At 36.3% G+C, this 14,152-nt stretch overlaps 1 protein-coding gene across 1 annotated transcript in view; it reads left to right on the top strand.

The window, feature by feature from the left end:
* Positions 1–9,717, top strand: part of LOC127630694 (nuclear receptor corepressor 2-like) — a 168,849-nt gene extending 159,132 nt beyond the window's left edge. The window contains exons 42-48 of the mRNA XM_052108404.1: positions 1,733–1,947; positions 2,180–2,311; positions 2,406–2,542; positions 2,648–2,701; positions 5,301–5,513; positions 5,941–6,105; positions 7,423–9,717. Coding sequence (XP_051964364.1) covers positions 1,733–1,947; positions 2,180–2,311; positions 2,406–2,542; positions 2,648–2,701; positions 5,301–5,513; positions 5,941–6,105; positions 7,423–7,619 — 1,113 coding nt within the window. The 3' untranslated portion in view covers positions 7,620–9,717. The remainder of the gene's footprint in view (positions 1–1,732; positions 1,948–2,179; positions 2,312–2,405; positions 2,543–2,647; positions 2,702–5,300; positions 5,514–5,940; positions 6,106–7,422) is intronic.
* Positions 9,718–14,152: the final 4,435 nt, after the last annotated feature.

The following is a 14,152-nucleotide window of genomic DNA, read 5'->3' as shown; positions in this document are numbered from 1 at the left end:
GCCAAAGGTGTGTGGACACCCGAAGACTACACCCATATGTGCTTGTTGAACAGTTCATTTCAAAACCGTGAGTGTTCATTGAGAGTTGAACCTCCCTTTCTTTGTATAACAGCTTCCACTCTGTGTTGGAACACGGCTGCAGGAATTTTCTCCCACTTTTCCAAGAACATCAGTGCGGTCAGTTACTGATGTTTGGTGATGGGGCCATGGGCCGGATTCACAAAATGTTAAGAAGAAAATTCTTCTCAACTACCATTTTTTTTCTTCTTCTTAATTTCTAACTTTAGAAGAAAGTCAAGAATATTTTTTATTCCTGAAAAAACTTCCTAAAAAAGAAAATAATGTAAGAATTTAAATTCTAAAAAAATTAAAAAAATCTTAAATATATTTGTAAATAACATCTTTATTTATCTTTCCTCTTTGTCGGAAGCCGCAAAGTGGCTCTAAATGTAGAATTGTGATTTTAGAACAAAACACATTTTTGATTGTTTTGTGTTCTATGATATTTTTAATTACCAATTTCAATCCATGCACATTTTCTCACGAAATTCAAACAATACATGTTGTTTTATAGCTTCTTAATGTGGTGACCAATCATGTTAGTCAATTCAAACAGATTCACTCTCTCCGTGATCTTCAATATACATAATTATTTTAATTAATTGATTGTCATTTTTACTTTAGTGCATAATTTGTAGTGCTTAAAAATGATGGAGGGTGACACATATTAAGCATTACAACTATGGCTGTCAATCGATTACAATTTTTATTCGAATTAATTACATGGTGTCCCTATTAATTAATCGCATTTAATCACATATACAAATATTTGCTGAGAAAGCCCCTCATATAACAATAATTCAATATATAATGATGAAATAATTATACATAGTTATCTTTTAAATATAAAAAATTATATTTATATATATATATATATATATATATATAGAGAGATATAAATATAAATAAAATACAAAATATTCAGATAAATAAAATACATTACATTCTTGAGGCAGAAGAGTTAATCATTGATAAGGCCATATAAAAAGTGGCTTTACAATACAGTGTATTGTTTATTACCATATTATTGAATGATTTGAACACTATTTACCAGTGTTGAAGTTTTGAATTTGTTTTATTTAGAAAAAGCAACCTCATGAGCAGGCTAGTATAATAAGACAATGTCAAAGCCTGCCATTTTATTGAAAATGAGTATGAGTATGTTCTTCAGAAAAAATATGAAAATGTAAGAATTTTTCAAGAATTTCACTTAGGAGCATTCTTACAAACTACGCATAATTTATCCTTAAACCTTTTTTCTTTTTTTTTTTTTAGAACATGCCAAAGGTGTTCAGTAGGGTTCAGGTCTGGGCTTTGAGCATGCCTGTGCAGTTCTTTTACATCAGACCCTGTTTACCAGTTTACTGGTGGCATCCTATTACAGTGTAATTTTGATAGTTACTGATCTAGTTGGTACGCTCCATTCTGCTGTAAATGTTTGTCTAAGGAGATTGCGCGGCTGTGTGCCTGATTCAATGAACATGTTACTAATGAATGGGTGTTGCTGAAATAGCCAAACCTATTAATAAGAAATGTGTCCACATACTCTTCACCATATAGTGTATTTAAACATTGGCTCCAGTGATTTGTGTGCATATTTAGTTGTGATATGTAGTGAGCATTTATTTGTCCACTGCATGCACATCGCCAGATGAATGTCTTCTCTTTACAGGAGGTGATCACTAAAGACTACACAAGACAGTCACAGCAAGGGCAAATTGGGGGCCAATCAGCGCTGCAGCCTGTCTTTGGGTACCACAGCTCTCCTGTACTGGATCTCACGCGTCCACCCAGTGCACCCCAGGCGCAGACCCCCACAGAACCCAATCCTAATGCACGCTACACCCCCGAGGGCTCTGCTGCTGAGAGGGAGAGAGTTAGAGACAGGTACAAAGACAGACAATCCTACGCTATCTAATACATTACCAACTCCATAACAAGAGAATATTTTAACATTTGTTAAAATACGGAAATTAGAATGTGGTTATTCTGCAGTCACTGAATTCAATTCAAGGTCATCAAGTTCCTGTTTAGTTCCATAGCTTATATATTAAATAATGGCTTGTGAATTTTGGTATGTATGTGTATTTAGTGCTGTTGTGATGGTTGTGCGTTGCAGGTCTCCTCCTCAGAGGAAGGCATCTCCAGTGAGTCTGGCTGCAGATGGTATTGAACCAGTTTCACCACCAGGGGCCGTTTCAGAGCCTGAGACACCAGGGGCCACCTACCCCAATGAACAAGCTGAGCAGGGGTATAACAAATAAGCACATGCATTTGTGCACACTCACAAAACAAATTGTCATACTGTATTTTAATTGCTCATTCTCTCTACCTTTCTTTCTCAGAATGGGATCTCGTTCTCCAGCCAGCAGCTCTCAGCCACCAGCCTTCTTCAGTAAACTGACAGAGAGCAACTCTGCCATTGTTAAGAGCAAAAAGGAAATGATTAAGAAGATGGTGGTCGGTACCGAGGCTGAATTCAGTGAGTTTAAGGGATTAAATTAGCTGGTTAAACACAGTGTTGATATGTATGTATTTGTTGCTGTCTGAAAGGTCTTAAACCTGTAATTTCCTGTCTCTCTTTTAGATCAGGGCCAACCTGGGACAGAAATCTTCAACATGCCTGCCTCTACGAATGCAGGTGAGGAGCTCCACCTGTCTTAGACAAACTGAGTACAAATTGTGAACTGATTGTCTAAACTGGAAAATATTTGACAGTTTAAACAATGTTTCACACCTTTCCTGTGTCTCAATCAGCTCCCTAGCTCCCTATGTCATGAAACAGTATATCGTGAACACTAATTCGGGCACTGGCAAGGATGCTCATCCACTGAACATTGGGACACTTATGACTCAATCATCTGCGACACATTAACGAGCTTGTGCATTAAAGCGCAGTTGTTATTAATCAGCACCATTGCTGTATAAATTACACTATCGTCCATATTCATTGAAGATATTCAAACATACAGTGTTTTTATAACAAATAAATTGTGTAATTAAAGAAATAAAAATATATAGGAGTGCATTTTAAACCATCTTTTTAAAACAAATATTTAAAAGATTGTTTCAATTTCATGGTAATTATAAATGAAAGACATTACAAACAGAGAAAATAAGGTTTGTACTTTCCTGTAAGGGAACATAGTGAGCAATGATGGTTTTTACGGTGCATTGTGGGATTTTTTAGCGAGCGAAGGTTTCAGTGCACTGGAACGATTTTGTGATTTAGACAGCCCTAAAAATGTCTGACTCCCTGATCAGTGCCCTGATTATGGAACTAGAGAGCTTATTGAGACACATCCCTTGTCTACACTGGAAATGATCGGCACATCAGGTCACATGATAAAAAAATGTGCCCCATTTTAAACAATCGCACGGTTTATACAGAAAGCATTTGTTGCAGCACAATGTACCTTCAGTTCTCGAATGAGCTGTTTTTATTTTTGATGCACTGCAGAGCTTCTCCGACCACTTTAGTTCCTCCATTGCTGAGAAAAAAAATTAAAATGATTTACATATATCAATTGTGGGTATTGATTGCATAGTTAGGGGTCCAAGCACTGAAGGTGCAGGAACCTTGTTGTACTTGTTCCGACTGTCTTATTATTTTTCTTAAAAATAAATAAAATGGCTCTAAATATGGAACCGTTGGTCCAATCGATTTGGAATTTTGCATACACTGTCTTTGTCCAAGATGCCATCAAGAACTACAGTATAAGGACAGTCGCATATTTTGAAAAACATGGCCACCATCGACCAATCAGCTTTCAGCAGCTTTTATATACTCAATTTGTATAATTTGGCATCCACTGGATCATTTCTGTCAATTCAGATTATTTTGGTTATTTCTAAACATTTGCTTGGACACAGATGATTGCCTCTTGTGGCCAAATTTTCTTATTATAATTTTATTTTACTACTATTACGTCAATGCAAGCTCATGATTTTTCTGGTTTCTGGACTACTTATTAAAATCATCTTTTTTGCGGGGATTCACATGACACCATGCGAGGTTTGGACGTGTGAACGGTGAGCACTGTGCACTTTACTAGTTTTAATACTTTTTAGGTCGTAAACCGGTGAGATTTGATACAACCTGATCCTTAACTGTTCTAGGAAGAAATAATGTAAAAGAATTAAAAATCCTCGGGCTCTTGAGACATTAAATGACACTAACATTCTCAAGCTGACGACCCCCTATGAGTACCCGAACGATTTGGCCGGAGAAGTGAAGGAAATTCGGCGAGAATCACTGCCATGGAGATGAAATTCACTGAGGTGGGTACAAGAGTAGAGGGAGATGTCGAGAAATGGATCGAATATCTGGAGTGATCGGAGAGGGAATTAGCTGCTAATCCACTAGCAACCAAGGTGGATTTGGAGCGCATCTGGGACAAGTTGGAGGACTTGGAAAAATGTTAACCAGCAGAATAAGATCTCAATTGTTGGAATTTCTGAGGACAAAGAAGGTCGGGATATGGTGAAATTCCTCGATGGGCTCTTTCCGAGCTTGTGCGACATAACAGGCCATAAGATGTAAATTGAGCAAGCTCACAGGCCCCGATCAATTCTGGACAAATTTCTGAGATCATCTGATAAAGATCTTGTGTTACACAAGGTGAGGAGTAAAGGAAGATTACATTTCAAAAAGTTTCATAGGCCGATTGACAAAGGTGGGCTAGGCCTACCCAAGATTTTGTTTTATTACTATGCATTCGGTCTAAGACATTTGGCTCATTGGTCGCTTCCATTTGAGAGAGCCCCACCTTGGTTTTGTATTGAACAGGAAGTTCTTGCCCCTATTTTGCCATTATAGGGGATGGGTACTTAAAGAATTGGGTCCTGGCTGGTTATGATCAGAAGAAAGATTATCCTTAGGGGATGGAAATGGGCTGGAGCGTTCTCATTTCAGGAGAGGTGCACATACCATTTGTTTATTTAATTTGTTGAATGGAATCAATAAAAATGCAATAAAAAAAAAATCATCATTTTTAATGAATTTCTATTGAAAATCAAGCTTGTTACATATTTACCCATTTTACTCTTGCTAAAGTCTAGTATCAAGCTTACAGCTGATTGGTCTTTGTGAACATTCTTAGATACCATTAGTATCTAAGATGCTTACTTGGCATGTAGCATAATGTCATTGGTCACTTCCGGTGTAGACACGATGTCAAAAAGCCAACACTTCACACTTTTCTGTTCCTTTAACACAACCACTGTATTGTCTCCCTTAGGACCTGTGAGTGTGCGCAGTCACCCGGCTCCAGAGTCAAGCGGTAATACTATAGGTCTGGAGGCCATCATTAGAAAAGCCCTTATGGGCAAATATGACGACCAGATGGACGATCGTTCGCCTTCCAACCCTGTTAACTCGATGAGTGTGCCAGCTGCTGCAGTGCCGCCGGCTGCAGCTGATGGGCGTTCTGAAGACCCCTACTCCCTTCCAGGTGCACCAAATGAAACCACATTCAGAGCAGCTTGTATGAAAGGCTTGGTCCCTTCCAAATGTCCCTACAAAAAATAATAAATCCTGAAACTTCAAGGACATACATTGTGGTTTCCAAAAGTAATAAAACATTTATTAATTCACATATCAAAATTGGCAAACTGTGTCTGCAAGAGTTAGTGGGATGGTCCATTTAAAGAACAAACAATGGAAGTCAACAGGGGGTCCCATTATATATACAAAATGTGTTTGTGAAGTACAAGGCCAGTTTCAGTGATTTGCATGTCACTTAAGGTGCAGCATGGATTAATGGTGGTGAATAGTTGTTGATGTCAAAACACTGTTTACTTTGATATTTAAAACAAAACATGGATACTTTCAGATGTCTCAATTGTTGGTCTGTCTAATATGCATGCTTGTTCTTGTAGGAAAATCCAAAGGAAGTGGGCGCTCTAATGGTCGCAAGACTAAGTCTCCTGGTCTCTGTGGGGGTGAGAGACCTTCTTCTGTGTCCTCCGTCCACTCTGAGGGAGACAGCAACCGTCACACCCCACTCACCAACAGAGTGTGGGAGGACAGACCCTCATCTACAGGTACACAGTGCAAGGGAGAAGCTAGTTCAATAGTAGCAACACATGCTCACAAAATTTTTTTGTAGTTTTAAATAGCTGATTAAAAGCCTTTACCAATAACAAGCTATTTTCTTTCTTTTTTTTATTACAAGTAACAATGTAGTAATGGTGACATAAAATGACATAGCGGTTGCATAGTATTGAACACAACCGAGTGAGATTCAGAAATAATCAAAAGTCCTTTCCTACAAAAAATATTATGACACTTTTAAAACGATTTTTCAGTCCAGAATCAGTTTGAGTAGATAAAAAAAATGTATAGAGGTTTTAATCACTGTACCCTTTCATTACTCATTTTTGCAATGAAAATAGACTTGGTAGCTGGCATGGTGTTAAATCACAAATAAAAACAAAAATGTTTGTCTCTCATGTAACATTGAGAAGTCCAATTCATTTTAGCAAATTAAATTTAAATAACAACTCATTTGAGTCATCCCTCAATAGTGTTCTCAAAAGTCCCTGTGCAGCATGTCACCTTTACTTGCTAAATAAATATTTTGTTAAATACTGTTTATCAGTGTGTTTTTTAATTAAAGGAATAATTCCCCCAAAAATGAAAATTATCTCATCATTTACTCACACTCATGCCATCCCAGATGTGTATGACTGACTTTCTTCACCAGAACACAAACAAAGGTTTTTTGAAGATCTCAGCTCTGCAGGTCATTTAAATGCAAGTGGATGGTGACCAAATGGTGATTTTCCAAAAGCACATAAGGGCAGCATAAAAGTAATCCATATTACTCCAGTGGTTTAATCCATGTCTTCTGTAGAAATCTAATTAATTAGATTTGGGGTGAGAACAGACCAAAATGTAACTCCTTTTTACTGAAAATCTTGCCATAGATTTGCTAGGCATGATCATGATTTTAATCGTGATTACACTTCCTAGTTGTTGACGCATTGTCAGTGTAGTAGATGGTGCTAGGAAGTGCTATCGAGCTTGAAATCATTAATGCTTAAGGGACTTTTGATGTCACGATTTATTAGCAGAAGAAAAAAAGTCATACACGTATGGGATGGCATGAGTGTGAGTAAATGAAGAGAGAATTTTCATTTTTGGGTAAATTATCCTTTTAAGATTTACAGATATAGATTATTAGGTGTATTGATGTAAATTTAGTTTAACTAGCATTAGCTATTATAATATTAATTTATCAAGTTTAATTTACGTGTATTTTTTATGCTGTCATCAAACTTGATACACCAATCAGTGGCATTCAGACACACATCCATGTTTGCCTACTGACCTTGTTATCGGGTGCCTCTTCTTTGCAGGCCCCACGCCATTCCCATGTAATCCTCTGACCATGCAGATGCGTCTCCCCAGTGGGATGATGTCAGGACCCTCTCCCTCCCCAACGCAAACGGGAGTGTCAGCGGTCCCACAGGGCCAGACTCAACCCCGTACCTGGGAAGAAGAACCCAAACCTCTGCTCTGCTCTCAATATGAGACTTTGTCTGACAGCGAGTGAACACTCTCTCACACACCTTATATGTACACTAAGCGACTGAACGATTGCTGCTTTATGAACAGAAACTTAATGTAAACAGGGATGCTTGTGAACATACACAGATGTACTCATATCCATATTGACACCCAAAGTCAAGGATACACACACTTACAGGTACAGATGCCTATCTATGCTCAAACTGACCGTTTTTATGGAAGAAAATGATCAGATACATGCACATGTCCTCTGTGATATCTCTACACACACGTTAATACATGCACAAACAGACACAACCATCACACTCCTGTAATCCACCCCTAGCACACATGCACTTAGACAAAGTGCATTACTTTGGCTCCATACAGGTGTGTTGATGTGTCTGTGTTTGTGTTTGTGAATGTGCACACTTGTATTAACGTGTGCCATCCCTCCAGGACTTGTAGGAAATATCACTTTTTAGTCTTTTTTTTTTCTATACACATATACTTACATTTGTGTTGTCTTGCTGGCCTTATCAACGTTGACTCATCGGTTGTGTTGATGCATCTTTGGAGCATTCCTCATTAGACTGCTCAGGACACACACACACTCCTGTACTGTAGTATAACTGCAAATTGTTTATGTTGTGTGTGTTTGTGGGCGTGTGTGTATCTTAATGCAAAGGCTGGATAAATCCTCTTCAGAAATATAAGAACCACACATGTATATCTTAGTTCCCTCTTAGTTCTCATGTGCACAAGAAGGTTATATGAAGCTACAGCCCTATATTTCTGTTCTTAAAGGGATAGTTTTCTGCCATAATTTGCTCACTCTCGTGTTGTTCATAACCCATTTCCTCCATGGAACACAAAAGAAATGCTAGACAGAAAGTTAGCCTCAGTCACCATTCACTTTCACTGCTTCTTTTTTTCCATACAATGAAAGTGAATGGTGACTGACATTCTGCCTAGCATCTCTTTTTGTGTACTACGGAAGAAAGAAAGACATACATGTTTAGAAAAACATGAGAGTGAGTAATTGACAGTTTCATTTTTGGCCGATCTATCCCTTTAGTTTTGCAGTCTGGGAGGGTTGTTGCATTTTCAAATGACAATGAGTCCGTGTATGTGAAGAAATGTGGCAATTAATAGAAATGGTTTTAGCGAGACAGGTTAGCCGAGATCTGCGCTAAACTGCGAAGGTTTTTAAGCAGTGGTTTAGTTTAATTTCATCTTATCCTGTAAACGTCTGTTCTTATATTGCCATTGCAGAGAGTTTACATGGTAGGCCATACCATTGGTTCACAGGGTACACATACTGTTTATATTTGTTATCATAACTTCAATTTTTTTTTTAAATATTTTTTTTTGGAAGAGCCTGTTGAGACTCGAACATGACTCTAGCTGACCAATCCTTCAGTATCTTTCATTATCTCTGTGTGATAGTTGATGGGAGACCTTTTTTTGAGCTCATCACTATTTTTAATTGTTTTTGTATTTACATGAACCATGTTTGCATGTGTTATTTTGATATTTTTGTTGTCATTTTTATATGTAATGAGTTAAGCACTTAGTCAGCCAATGGTTCATGTTTGTGTCTTTTAAAGGACACTGACTTGAATGCAACTTTTTACACAGCATTTATTTTCATTTTCTTATACAGTATTTTGTTGATTTGTTTGTGTTTGGTCACCTACCTTGCAAAGTGTTCCACTCTCTTGTGTCAATCACAAGTTGAGAGTTGAGCGAGTGGATGTGTCTTTAGAGGGAAGCTGCTTTATCAGGTTTTGTCCTCTCAACCCTCTCTGAATGTCCCAACATACCTGAAGTTTGATAAATCTGTTGCTTAAATGAAAAGTCATGCTGTCTGGCCAGTCCTTTGACATTACAAACACTGAGAGCTGCTTTACATTTGCTCCATGTGGTTGAAAAAAAGGGTTCGGGTGCATGATCGTAGTAGGTTTGTTTTCCTATGCGCTCATTTGAGGAGATATATTCTAGATAATAAAGAGGTGACAACATGCCACGCCTCATATAATATGTAATCCCTTACTTTGTACAGTTTTAAAAGTAATTCTAGTGTTAAGTGCCACATTAAGTGACAAACATTTCTAAAGTGATAACTTTGTTATATATATATATATATATATATATATATATATATATATATATATATATATATATATATACATACATATATATATATATATATATATATATATATTAGTTATTCATTTATTTTGTCCACGTTATGCCATGGCTGTACAATTTGTCCACAGGCACACTGTAAAGAAGAGACTTTTGTGATGAAAGTTAACTGTTGAAAGTTGTCTCCTCTCATGAAGAGCTGTCTGTCTTATCACCTCTGTGGGATTACTAATTGTTTCGCATGCATATTAGATATATTGAAATGTTTTAATTCGTATTGTTTGACTTTTGTCACTCGTTTTTACTATCTATAACAGTTCAAATTGCAATACTTATTGTGTTCTTCAGACTTGAACTCTTGGGATATTTTTGGAAAATAATTAAAAGATGATATTTCAACTGTGGGTTTTGGGGCATTTTTCTTTTCTTTGGTCTAGTGGTCGAGGACTGTTTTAGTGCACTACCTAGTGTGGTTTTGTAAAATGGGGCTTTATCTTCATTCACTTCAATCCCAAATACACTCTCATCAACAACCTTCTGCTTTCGGACAGGTTGTGCAAACAGTATATTTTAAAACCATAACATTTACGGTAACATCCCAGATTGCTCTGATTTTGAGATTCGCACTGACATATCACTCCAGACAGTATTGTATGTAGTGGAAAAGTCACTCTAAAATCCAGTGTTTTCTTGTATAGCAAGCCCCACTTTTTACTGTATAATGACTGTTTGATTGAGTTTTCTTTTTTTTTTCTTGTCAGTTGACCTTTTTACTGAGGACAGTATTTCACTTTCCTTAGATGAGGCTATTTCATTTGTAATCAAACGCAAATGAACCAAACATAAAAGAAATTAAGAGGACAGAGACGGTAAAACAACCTTCCCATTCTTAAGAGGTGCTAATATTACCGTTAAGTGGGTATTTGGGTGACATCTCTTTTGTACAACCATTTGTTCATATTCCTTTTTTTCTTTTTTCTTTTTTTTTTTATAAAGACCCACTGTATCATAGCAAGGCATGTAAATAGACCTAAAAGGATGTACATATTTATGTGATTTGCTGCAAAATTGATATTCACACTGTTGTATTTCAACATGGTCACCAGCAAGCTTTGTGTATAGCAGTGTAAAATTTAAACAAACAGAAAAAAAGACACTGCCTTAATGTTTAAATAAAAAGCTTATTGCCATTTGTTTTGTTTGCTGTCTTTTATTTTATCGCAACAATGTATTAGCAATTGGTCAATGGCTTATAGTATTTATTTATTTGTCATTCAGACAAGGGTGTAGGTTTGGTTTGAATGTTGGTAGGGACATATTGCAAGGAGGATAATATTCAAATTGTAGGTTTTAAGAAAATGCAAGAGAAATCAGTCTGATAATATAGACGAAATAACATTATTTCCTCCAGAACAAGTCTCATTTCCTATTTCTCTGCCCCACCATATAAAAAATTTGTTTTTGTTTTAATTGTGAAGAATAAACTGTTTAGAAATTGACCACTACAACTGCATGACATGGAGGAAAAATGCGAGGTGGAATAAACTTGTATAATGCAACGGAAATATGTGATTAAACCTAAGAGTAATGTCAAAATCAAATACAATTTCCAATCTACATCGAGAAAACAATTAAATCCAAGACATTTTGTAAATAGTAGTCCTATTTGTTTTGATTTTTTCTTCTCCGAAGAACAAAATAAAACTTGGCCAAATGTTTGTGATACATTTTGTGCAGAAAAATAAAATATTCATAAAAAATGCAAACATTCTTGTGCTGACGTTGACTGACTCATTTTGGCAAGCTGCTTGCTAGACTCTTTCACACACACCTGTTATCATGAAACACACACATATCAGAAGCGTGTCAAGAATCTTCTGCTCTTTGCATTTTGCTGATGACTCATTCAAATCATCCGGCAACTTAATTAGCACAATTAATATATCACAAAATTTGATACAGAATACTGTGCCACCCAGCTGACGACCATTAATATTCTTACCTTTCTGCAATAATTGCAAACAAATTAGATTGGTGCATCTTGAACAGTGCTGAGAAAAGTAACAGGTGCCACGTGACTATGCCATTTATGCACTTATGTTTCAGAAGAGGTTGGACAATAATTTACACAAGAATAATAATACTGAGAAGCTTTATTCATTACAATGAAAATAAAAACAGTATAAAGTTCAAGTATTTTCTATGTGGTGCAAAGGCCCAAATGTAGGTTGGGACAAATCCAATTTTCTGAATGTTGGTAGGGACATGCCTTGTCCTCTGGTCTAATGAAACAAAAATTGAACTGTTTGGCCATAATGACCATCATTATGTTATGAGGATAAAGAGTGAGGCTTGCAAGCTGAAGAACACCATCCCAACCATGAAGCATGGGGGTGGCAGCATCATGTTGTGGGGATGCTTTGCTGCAGGAGGGACTGGTGCACTTCACAAAATAGATGGCATCATGAGGAAGGAAAATTATGTGGATATATTGAGGCAACATCTCAAGACATCAGCCAGAAAGTTAAAACTCTGTTACAAATGGGTCTTCCACATGGACATTGACCCCAAGCATACCTCCAAAATTGTGGCAAAATGGCTTATGGACAACAAAGTCAAGGTATTGGAGTGGCCACCACAAAACCCTGACCTCAATCTGATAGACAAATTTGTGGGCAGAATGAAAAGCGTGTGTGAGCAAGAAGTCCTACAAACCTGACTCAGTTACATCAGTTCTGTCTGGAGGAATGGGACAGAAGTCCAGCAACTTATTGTGAGAAGCTTGTGGAAGAGACAAAACGTTTGACCCAAGTTAAATAATTTTAGGCAATGCTACCAAATACTAACAAAGTGTATATAAAAATCTGACACACTGGGAATGTGATGAAAGAAATAAAAGCTAAAGTAAATAATTATATCTACTATTATTCTGACATTTCACATTCTTAAAGTAAAGTAGTGATCCTAACTGACCTAAGACAGGGAACATTTTCTATGATTAAATGTCAGGAGTTGTGAAATACTGAGTTTAAATTTATTTGGCTAAAAAAGTAAACATCAACTTTACATTCTCAACAGCAAAATGGTGAAGGGCAATTCATTATCGGGGGTTACAAGCTTCAAAATCAATATACCCAAAATATGAACTGTATGGAAAACGTAAGTTTATTTGTTTAGCTTCCTAAGCACTAAATTGATATTTTTCATTACTTGATCTTAGATCTATGTGGTGAAAATGTGAAGATGTATTTGTCAGGTACCACTTTTGCCATTAGGACATACATTGATCACTAGGGGGCAGTGCTCACTTTCAGTTTGTGCTGTGCAAAAGAAGCAGCCGAAGTAAAATAATTTTAGCAAACACTCTGTTTAGAACAGAAAGCTTTTGTAAATAGGGGTGGATAAAATTTTACTGGACTTTTTAAGTGTTTAAGAAGATAAAAAATTAAAAACTGTTTACTAGATTTTATGCATTATTGATCTATATCCTTAAAATCTAATTTGAAGAAACTGAATGCATGATTAATAATTGAAATGATTCACAATATAAGAAGAATTATAAAAATAATGACATTTCTAGAAACAACCAGACAGGGAAAGCAACGTTAAAACTATTTAGTGATGTCCGATTCTGGTTTGAATCATTCTTGTGAGCCGATTCTTTGTAGTTAAACCGATTCTCAAAGCGTTTGTAAAGAAATGTGCTTGAATGTAATATTGTAAGGTGGTTAAAATATTGGAAAAATTATGCAACATTTTACGCAAACCCTTTTCTCTTTTTCTGTTTTACCAGTGAACTAGACCTTTTTCCACAGCAGAGCCATTTTTTGATTTTCGAAGGGAATGACAACGAGGATCTTACCATTTCTTCATTGGGCTGTTCTGCAGTTTAGAGTGTCCATAAAAAGGTAAAACTGACTTATTGTTATTGAAATAAAATACAAATAAATGAATATCGTTAATATTTTGGAACAAATGCTAATTATTTGTAACAATTAATTTAATAAACAGTAAAGGTTTATTGAGGGGAAAATATGTAAGTAATTTTATATATACATGGCCTAAATGGTACTGCAATCATGGACTCATAGGTTACTAATTACACGCTACTAATTTAACTGCATTTTTCAGTAGTGTGACAGTAGCTCAGCTATTTTCACAACAGTGTAGCTTTTCCAGTAACCAGCTACATTTTCCAACGAATAAGGCTATAGTGTCACAAAATGCTACATTTGTTACATTATTGTGAATGCAGTAATGAAGTAATGAAGGTGAGGAGTTGAACATGCTCCTCTAAATTGTTCTCTCTCATATGTTGTGCTGGGCGTTTCTAATCATTTAAGTGTATCAGTTTTCTTACAGTTCATGTAAATCAACCAGTTAAAATAAATGATTTAATAGTATTTAGCATGGGAAAATCAGATTCAG

This window comes from Xyrauchen texanus, chromosome 37, assembly GCF_025860055.1.
Source record: "Xyrauchen texanus isolate HMW12.3.18 chromosome 37, RBS_HiC_50CHRs, whole genome shotgun sequence".
Taxonomy (NCBI): domain Eukaryota; kingdom Metazoa; phylum Chordata; class Actinopteri; order Cypriniformes; family Catostomidae; genus Xyrauchen; species Xyrauchen texanus.
The sequence above is the reverse complement of the archived record's forward strand: the minus strand, read 5'-3'. Positions and strand labels throughout refer to the sequence as shown.